General features: G+C 36.3%; 2 protein-coding genes across 2 annotated transcripts; both read right to left on the bottom strand.

Moving 5' to 3' along the window:
* Positions 1-2,046: 2,046 nt before the first annotated feature.
* Positions 2,047-4,916, bottom strand: LOC143571269 (uncharacterized). The gene is made up of 5 exons (XM_077056740.1): positions 4,840-4,916; positions 3,742-3,987; positions 3,051-3,224; positions 2,843-2,949; positions 2,047-2,749 (listed from the first exon to the last, which is right to left on the bottom strand). Exons 1-5 carry the CDS (start codon positions 4,903-4,905, stop codon positions 2,215-2,217), a joined length of 1,128 nt encoding a protein of 375 aa, XP_076912855.1. The 5' UTR covers positions 4,906-4,916; the 3' UTR covers positions 2,047-2,214.
* Positions 4,917-6,610: 1,694 nt separating this feature from the next.
* On the bottom strand, positions 6,611-9,419 carry LOC143571268 (large ribosomal subunit protein bL35c-like). The gene is made up of 3 exons (XM_077056739.1): positions 9,092-9,419; positions 7,584-7,700; positions 6,611-6,875 (listed from the first exon to the last, which is right to left on the bottom strand). The coding sequence occupies exons 1-3, from the start codon at positions 9,365-9,367 to the stop codon at positions 6,801-6,803; spliced, it is 468 nt and encodes a 155-aa protein (XP_076912854.1). The 5' UTR covers positions 9,368-9,419; the 3' UTR covers positions 6,611-6,800.
* Positions 9,420-9,721: the final 302 nt, after the last annotated feature.

Here is a 9,721-nt window from a genome sequence, read left to right as displayed (position 1 = left end):
CGGGTAGTGTTTGAGATACCATGCCAATCGGCAGAAAAACAGTGTTCTTATAGCTGACTTCATTTTCTATACGAGAAAGAAGACTTTTGAAGGTACGTTGATTCATTTTTACGTCTCCAAGCTCTGAATCACCGATTCCAAGGGAACACTATTTCCTACGCAATTATAAGTTAGATCACAATTTAAATATATATTGTTGAGAGCTATATTATAGTTACTCAACTTATTACTTGATTGATCAAGGAGAAACAAAAGAAAACTACAATGGCGGTTAGCATATTCAATATCACAAAGTTATTGTTTCAAGTCTTACGCCCCCTTAACCAACTGAGCTACACGGCGAGGACAATATCACAGTTGGCTGCAGTTGACTTTTTTTTTCAAAAGAAAAAAAGAACTCAAAATTACAAATGCATGGAACTAGAACTAGCTAGCAACTATATGAGTTTTACAATTGCAATCAAATTTAGCATTTAAAGTTCAAACTTAAGTTAAGTTTATTATCACTTACCAGACCTTGAATTCGAGTTGTAAAAGAGAGAATATGGTGTTGGTGTTGATCAAATCTGCTGAGTAGTGAGTACTCCTTGTTGATACAAAAGTCAATAGTTATTTATCATTTGTTGAGATTAATATGTCCTCCAATTATGTATTATATATGGGAAAATTCCCAAAATAGCCCATTTATAGTTAGTGTTTCCAAGTTTATCCCCCATAATTCAAGTTTCCAATTTTATCCCTTTGTTATCTCGTCGCCGACGACATGATAGCGAACACCGACGATGCGTTACCGATGCGTTGTATAACATAGGGTTGACGATGCGTTATGTTGCTAACGTAGGGTAGCAGCGATGCGTTATCACTAACGTAGGGTCCCGGCGTCATGTTATATAACCTAACATGTCGTTACAGCGTTATCACTAACGTAGGGTCTCGGCGTCATGTTATCACTAACGTAGGGTCCCGACGTCATGTTATATAACATGTCGCGGCGACCTATTCCGGCCAACTTGTGCCACGTGTCGTTATCCTATTTGTTTCGGTAACGCATCGTCGGTGTTCGCTATCATGTCGTCGGCGACGAGATACCAAAGGGATAAAATTGGAAATTTGAATTATGAGGGATAAACTTGGAAACACTAACTATAAATGGGCTATTTTGGGAATTTTCCCGTTATATATTATATATATATATTAAAACTCAAGTAGGTTTAGACATGTGTGCAAGTAGTTTGGTGGGTATTTTCAATTCAATTCTTTGTCGATTATTTTCTCCGTTTGATTCAATGATTCTATGATTTATTCAATTCCTTTTTCTTATGTACTTCTGCCTGATGTATTTTGTTCAAAACCGAACCACCGTAACATGCGAACAGACTTTATTAACTTTATGTTTTATTGATGTCCTCAACGTGACGCACAGGTTTATATGCATCAATGCTTGCTCCGGGCACAATGCGCGGGAACTTTTACTAGAACAAACTTTATTAACATTTTGTTTTATTAACGCCCCCATCATGACGTATGAGTTTACTTGTATCAACACCCCTGCCGCACCACGAGAAGACGTTTTGACTTTTGAGTCACCCCCCCCCCCAACACCCTCCCCCACCCCAACCCACCAACGAACTCGTCCAAGCTTCGACACTGTTACTATAAGTGTCAGTCACCAGGCCTTTGGTAAGGGGGTTTACCCTTAGAAGTTTCCTGTTTAGAGGACCCGGGTTCGAATCCTTGGAGTGTCAAACTAATAATGAACATTTAACATTCTGTCTTAGGGGCTCGAAGCCTCGAACTTGGGTATAAAGGCCTAACGGCTTACCATGGAGTCAAAACGACATTAAGGATAATTACTATTAATTCCAACTTTGCTAACGTCTCAATGTTAACAACTGATATGATATAAAATATCCTAACGCGCCCAAAACACTATACGTGTTCGACAAAGTGTGACATTTATATTACAAGAATTATAATAGCAACCATGATAAGATATTATCATGTAATATTAACATCAATAGTCAAAATCCAAAATGAGTTCACATATTCACAACTTATAGACCAATGTCATAACATCCAAAATGATATAAAAACAAAAAAAGAAATCCAGCTTATTATCAGTTCTTCATTTTTGGCTGCAAATGCTCCAAACATACAAAAAAAAAATTATGCACATTTCCAGTTTCCATATTTACCCCTGCAACCCGAGTCGTATTAGAAGCCCATGAGATCATCACCATGAGAAGTGTCGTAGAAGATCCTCGGGAGGGACTCGATTTGTGGAAGCTGATGTAGCAAATCAGTCAACGAGTCGACCCTCGTTATCCCAACATTCTCATTCTTGGGTGCCGAGTTAGCATTAGGGGTAAAATGGTCATTTCCATGGTACATCTCGACATCAGTGTCAAAATACCCATTTGACCCGTTCCCGATAAAATTCTCGACAAACTGATTTTGGTTGACTTCATTGACCCAAGCGGGCACTTCCACCGAAGGTACAATATTATGTTCAGACATAGTTGCGTTGACCAGTGCGACAGCCTTTGACCGCACAATGCGCCAACCTTCTACAAGCCCATGTTGCTTGATAATATCTCCATGAACCGAACCAGAACCGTTTAACACGTTTGGATCTATAACGGAGTCTTTTAACGCCTGTTGGCTAAGCAAGTTAAGTCGCGTGTCACAGTTCATCAACTTTTCATAGTGCTTATTTAGCACGCCCGGTGCACACTGCAGATAATGTTGCCTGCATTAATAAAGTTACATAAGTGCTCTTTATATAAACTTATAAAATATGATAACACATATACAATAGTTAAATATATAAGTATATAACTACCTGTATCTACTTGCTTCTCCATCGGTAAAATCAGTAGTCGCTTGCCAAACCGTGTGTTTCCTAGGTTGCGGATTAGTCTCTCTGAAGAACAACGGTTGTTTATTAAGCTGTAAATAATATATATTATTTATTTTTATTTCAGAATAATAATATGTTAAGAACTGTGAGAACTGTCGTAATAAAGACACAAGTGGTAAAAGATGAGTACCACAATATTCAAGGTGTTGGGTCCGTTATCGGGACAGTGGGCCTTGAGGCCCACGATAGCTTCCCACTCGAACTCGATTTTATTCTTTAGCCCGCCATCAAGAACTTCCCATACGATCTTATGCTTTGCGAAGTAACATTTTGCCACTAGATCGCCTTCGTGCTTGGACACATACTGCTACAAACAACGCGTTAAAAGTTAAAACCGACAAATGCTTTTTTTCCAAAGTTCTTACATTTTTTTATAATTTCAAATCTGGTTACAAACCCGTTTCCACCCAACTAATTTGATATATATATATATTTTTAAAATGGCCCGTTTTGACCCGACCCATTCTGACCAACTATTTTTATGTCCAAAGTTTTAAGATATTTTTTATAGTTTCAAAGTTGGTCACAACCCGTTTTGACTCAAACCAATTTAATATTATTTTAAATGACCTGTTTTGACCCAAACTCATTTGGCTCAGAACCCGTTTGACCCGCTACTTGGCCCGACCAACCAAACATTTTTGTCCAAAGTTTCAACATCTTTTATTATAGATTCAAATTCACTCACAGCCCATTTAAACTTTAAACCCAAACCAATTTGATATTTTTTTAAATGACCCTTTTTGATCCGACCCATTCCGACCCGCTACTCAGCCCGTCGGCCCGCCCATTTTTCCAAGCTAAATAATTTATTAGTGTACCTCCCAGTTGCCAATCTTCAAAAGTACAGCTGGAAAGTTAGATGCCTTCAAGTTATCAACGGGCCCTGAGGCCGCATGCCTTGCCTTAGCATCTTTCTTGCTTTTGGCAATGCGGGCCTCGTTAAGCTGCGCTTCAATCAGTTCCAAAGCTGATGGAGTCTTCCTCAGCTTTAAGCCCAAAAGATTTGGCTCGTTAAGTGGATCGCTTTGAGAATGTGTGACCGGGGGTTCGGTGACATGGCTCCACTGCAGATGTTCAGTTACAAATGGTTAGAATAATGTTAAAAGAATTAATGGGCTGATTTGAGTTGACTAAAAGTATACAACGGGTCAAGTTCGGTCAACTCAAATGATACGAGTCAAATAGAGTCAACTCAGGTCAACTGATACTACAGGTCAATTTGAGTCAACTCGACTAACACAACGGGTCAATGTGAGTCAACTCAACTAACACAACAAGTCAATGTGAGTCGACTCAACTAACACAACGGGTCAATGTGAGTCAACTCAAATGATAAAGGGGTTAAGTTGAGTCAAATCAAATGATACAAAAAGTCAATGTGAGTCAAATCAAAAGATAAAAATGGTCAATGTGAGTCAACTCAAGGTCAATGTGGGTCAACTCAAATGACAAAACGGGGTCGTTTGAATCAACTCAATCGATACAACGGGTCAATCTGAGTCAACTCAAATTATACACAGCCAGTCAATTTAGATCAAAATTACAAACAATTTAATACTTTTTCTTTAATTATAAAATAACCTATTTTGACCCGAAACAAATTAATAATAATATTCTTGAAATAGTCTGTTTGACCCAAACCCCATAACCCAAAAAAATTAGTTTACAAAAAAAATAATAAAATAAATAAATAAATAATGATAATAATAATAATAATAATCACTTTATCGCATGCGTTGTCCATTTACCTGTCTCACTTTATCGTAATCGTTTTGAGGAAAATAAAAAAACTATTGAATGAACAAGAACTAAAAGAAAATAAAAATCCTAATAATAAAATATCAAGATTCCAAATCTTTTTAATAAAAATCAAATCTTTTTTTTGTAAAACAGCAAAAAAATAAATAACAAAAGACCTCGTTGGTTGTTTGTAAAGAGGATGACTTCTGTCGTTTGTTATGGGGCAAGTCTTGGTCAGTCATCGGACGCTTTTCCGGTGGCGTATCTTGCTCCGGCAATGGCGGCAATATTATTTGAACCATAATGATTGATGTGATGTGATATTATTATGCTTCAGTCTCGTCAAATAGTAATGTGTAGATAATAATAATATTAAGCATCTTAATTGGGCCATTGGTTAGGCCCATTAGGATTAATAGTTTCATCACTTCATGGGCCTCTTAATAAAGTCTTAAACTAGAGGTGCACGTATTTTCAGGAACCGGTTCCGGGTATGGTTAACAAAAGTCAAATCCGGGTTGGGTAAGAACCAATTCTGAGTATAGTCGGGTATTTGACCAGGTTTTTTTAGGTTTCGGGTAGGGTTGGGTCGGGTTTTGACCGGGTATTGGTGGAACCAGTTCCGGCTGGTCCGAGTCGATTCTGATTTTGGGTACAATTTCGGGTACAGTTTCTGGGAGAAACCCAAAGCCCGGTCTGTACCTGCGGGTAGGGTAGGGTCCGGTTCCGAAACAGGTTTTTTTGCACCTCTCTCTTAAACCTCTCAATAATTTATACTTCCCACAGTTTCTAGTTACCAACAATGTTACGTGTCTCACTTTTAACCGAAACCTGAGGCCAAACCCGACAAAAGACTAACCTCGTTCGAAGTAATTTGGGTTGGTTTTGAATGATCAACGACTAAAGCTGAAATTGCTGGCGATCGCGGACAGAAGTGGATAGAATAGTAAAGACCACTATTTTTTGTTCCGAGGAAAACCTGTCGTCTGAAGGCCCACTACTAGAAAACCTGGTTGAGATCGGATTTGAATATGAGAATTTTATATACTAATCATTATTATTGTTGTTATTTTAATTGACTTAGATTTTTTTTTTCATTATTAAATTTAATGGATAAAAATAATTGTAGTCATTGATTCACTTCACTTGTCGCATTATAGCTATTGCGTTTTAGCGGTTATTAACTTAAGTGGATATCGGATAATATAATTTATCTTTACTAAATATAGTTTACCATATACTTATACATGTTCCATTTATACAACTAATCTTGTTGTAAATGACTTTGTTTTTAGAAATAATGAGTCACGATGATAAAAATATTAATGACAAATTCTATTACCATAAAGTTGTTTCAAGCTCTATTCAATTTTATATAATTAATTAGTAAATTTTCTAGAAAATTATTATACTATAAATATAAAAATACAAGATTCTATTATTTTTAATTTGATAATTGTTTTACATTTTTTCGATTTGATCTAGATTACATCAATGCATCTAACTGATACAATGACGTGTCTAACCGATACAATGGTGTATCCAATTTACATAAAACGATTCAATATACATAACCCGCATGTCTTGTGTGCACATAAAACAATTCAATCATAACTCGTTTAACTCATTTATGTAATAATATCATTAACAGATTGTGACAGTTTTAAAAAGGTTGGCGAGTTGAATATACAAATCTTATACAAATATATATGCTTATATATATTTGCATTTTGAACGGTTTGAGCCTTGTAATGTTAATAATGGACACGACACGTTTATTAAACAGGTTGCATTCGTTTATTCAAAACAATGTATAGTAAACGGATTACACTTACCTACTGATGACATCATTATTATCGTGTCATGTTGTATCGTGTCTAAAAGAAAACTTAAAACATCTAAAAAAACCTCAAATGGACAATAAAGTACAAGTCATATGATAACATATGAAGAACATTAAAACTTGGCATTTAGTGTTTTGCAGTGACTATAAACTACATGAAAGCAAAAGACTTTAAAAAAACTTGCAATTAAAACCATAAATACAACAAAAGATGATAAAGAGTAACAACTTAACAGTCACAAAGCTATTAACTCTGCTAGAATTTGCAACCCGTTTCGGTCTTCATGAAACGGGCTAATTGGCCCGATTAACCTTCAGATAAGGCAAGGCGCCTATCACATTGTCGTAGTCACTGCGGTCCACTTGTACCTGTCATGAGATAATCAAGTGATGTTAGAAATGTATGACTAGTTTTATACTGATATAAACAAACATATGATATATTTGTTCAAGTGACTGGAAAGTGGAAAATAGCGAAAATGGTTAACCTATTCAAGACAATTAATGTGCACTGCACACAAAATACCATCTCGATTGACTAGGGGCGCAAATGAGCACGTTAAAATATTGAATTGAGTGAGTTTAAACTAGCTCGAGCCTAAAAATCAGTCTGTTTAATAAATGAGCCAGAGCCCGAGCTGCACTTATTGAGCTTGAACTGGCCCGCGAGCCTAAATGAGCTTGTTATTTATATTATTATTTTAATATATAAAAATTATTATTATGTATAAATTATTGTAAATATAGCTTAATAATATATATTATGTTATGCATAAAAATTATAATTAAAATATATAAAAAAATAATTATAAATGTATATACACAAATTAATATTAATAAATAATAAATGAGTCGAGCTCGAGCTCGAGCTTGAAAAACTACTCACAAGCTGAGCTTGTTTACACACATACAATTGACTTTTTATCTCTAACGCGTCAAAAAAGGTCAAATGGGGGAACTATATAAGTTTCGATTTACTTCTTGCAGTGCGACGACATATAAATATCAACACAGATCTTGAAACTATGCCTAAAATTCAAGAAACACATGTTTTAGTTAACAGATTCAAACACTAACCGATTTAGAGAGACGATTTCTCCGCTTAGCATTCTTCTTTCTAAGCAAATGCTGCTTCCCGGCTCTCCTCCTCACAATCTTCCCTGTTCCCGTTACTCTGAACCTCTTTGCCGAAGCCTAAAAATGCAAATTTCAACATGAATTTGATGAAAAATCTGTAAATTCGTAAAAAGCATAACGAGTTTGCAGAATTTGAACCACAAAATGACATCTCACATGAAACCGAACAAAAATTTTACGCAAAAAACAGTGTTGTAAAGGTCAGGATTAATCGCTAGTCAGTACACTGCCGATGCAACTTCATGTAATCAGTAGGCGCTTAAAACCGCTCTTGGCTTTAGCCCGTTAACCCAAGCTTTAAGCATCGACATTAATGATCAAACAAGGGTTCGATGTGTATATATCAAAATTACAATCCAATCCAACCATTCCGTATAAATCACTAGTTGGGACCCCACCTCCCGACTAGGGTGCAAACGAGCCAAGCCACTCGCAAGCTACTCAAGATCAGATTGATAAAAAAGCTAGAAGTGATCCGAGCTTTTTCAAACCCGAGCCTCAAGGTTGGGCCCTATGCAATGTTGTAAAAATCCCGACTAGGCGCTGATTAATCGCTAGTCCCTACCTCACCGACTTGTTCCTAATTAATCCCCATTTGTCCAAAATCGGTCAAAATTAAAAAAATCACATGATATATTTGGAATATATATGCATTTTTAAAATTTACATATAAATTCTAAATTCCAATCTGATTAATCGCTAGTCCCTACCCGACCGCCTGACTAGGCGCAAATAAATCGCTAGTCCCTACCTCACCGACTTGTGCCCGATTAATCCCCATTTGTCCAAAATCGGTCAAATTAACAATTTTACATAATATATTTGGAATATATATGCATTTTTAAAAATTTACATATAAATTCTAAATTTGTAATCGAATCCTTTTTAGTTTAATGAAATATAAGAAAGATCAAAAAAAGATTCCAATCCGATTAATCGCTAGTCCCTACCTGACCACCCAACTAGCGCCTGGCAATTTTTACAACACCAACCTTAATCCTTATTTATTAATTTCACACCGCACAGCTGAGCTCCAGCCAATCTTAGGTTCATTAAATAGCCCATTTAAGTTTTTCTCTCAAAAATATATAAAAACACACAAATTATTTAATAAATAATAAACGAGCCGACTCCCAGCTTAGAAGGGAAAAAACAAACAAGAAGCTTGAAACGAGCCAAGCTCGAGCGCCAATGCCGTTTAATAAGAATGAAATTATATACAAATAAAGAGCTAATGAATTGCCTTGTGGGTTTTCATCTATTAACCGAACCGAACCGAAAACCAACATCCTAACCAAAATAACTGAACCAATTCTATTGCATATATCCCCTCTAACCTTATAAATAATATTGTTCATTACGCATTAAAAACTTGCATTTTAGTGACAAATTCGTAAATTAAATTGGAAGCAAAACAATGAAATAAAATAGTATTAATAATAAATTACCTTGTGGGTTTTCATCTTATAGCCTTTAGCAGCTACAACTGTGAGAGATTGAGGTTTTGGGTTATTAGGTGAAGACACAATTAAGGGTCTGTTGGTAACAAGTGGTGAGAAGATTGAGACACTGTGTGATGATGACAACAGGTTCAATTGGGTGGTTGTTGTTGGTTTCTTGGAGAATTGTGAGACACAAACAGTGGTTTGGTTTGTACGAGGTGGTTTGGTTGAGGTTGTTAGGAGTGACGTGCAAGTGAACAACGTTGAAGAACACGATGCCATTGCTGTTGTTGGTTTGATGGATTGTGTTGTGTTGGTTTATAATGTTATCTGGATAAAATGATTTGGGGGTTGAGTGTTTGTTATGTATAACTAGTTGACTTGCCAAACATGGTTTGAGGTTAGAGTTGTTCGTGTATCCAAACACTAGGAAATGAAGTTTGGTAAAAGACGGTTTTACCTTTCGGTTTTTAGTTATTTTGCTGGTTTTTGCATTTTTGCTTACGCGATGAAGAGGTAGGTCCCAGCAGAGACCAGTTGGTCCCGCAAGACTCACCTTGAACAGGGTTGTCTGCGCAAAGGCCATCTGCTCCCGCAGGACCCACCATGCTCATAGAATCTTACGCGCAGTACGCA

Source organism: Bidens hawaiensis, unplaced genomic scaffold (assembly GCF_021521415.1).
Source record: "Bidens hawaiensis isolate Kalapana, Puna unplaced genomic scaffold, B.hawaiensis_p1.1 tig00025327_1, whole genome shotgun sequence".
Classification (NCBI taxonomy): domain Eukaryota; kingdom Viridiplantae; phylum Streptophyta; class Magnoliopsida; order Asterales; family Asteraceae; genus Bidens; species Bidens hawaiensis.
Note: the sequence above shows the minus strand (reverse complement) of the source record. Positions and strands in the feature narration are given on the sequence as shown.

Coding starts and splice junctions, on each gene's coding strand:
- LOC143571269 (XM_077056740.1), bottom strand. CDS start 4,905: ATGACTGACCAAGACTTGCCCCATAACAAACGACAGAAGTCATCCTCT. Junction 2,950..3,050: donor CCAACACCTTGAATATTGTG/GTACTCATCTTT, acceptor TATTATTTACAG/CTTAATAAACAACCGTTGTT. Junction 2,750..2,842: donor GGAGAAGCAAGTAGATACAG/GTAGTTATATAC, acceptor TTATTAATGCAG/GCAACATTATCTGCAGTGTG.
- LOC143571268 (XM_077056739.1), bottom strand. CDS start 9,367: ATGGCATCGTGTTCTTCAACGTTGTTCACTTGCACGTCACTCCTAACA. Junction 7,701..9,091: donor ATAAGATGAAAACCCACAAG/GTAATTTATTAT, acceptor TTGCATTTTTAG/GCTTCGGCAAAGAGGTTCAG. Junction 6,876..7,583: donor GAAATCGTCTCTCTAAATCG/GTTAGTGTTTGA, acceptor ATCTCATGACAG/GTACAAGTGGACCGCAGTGA.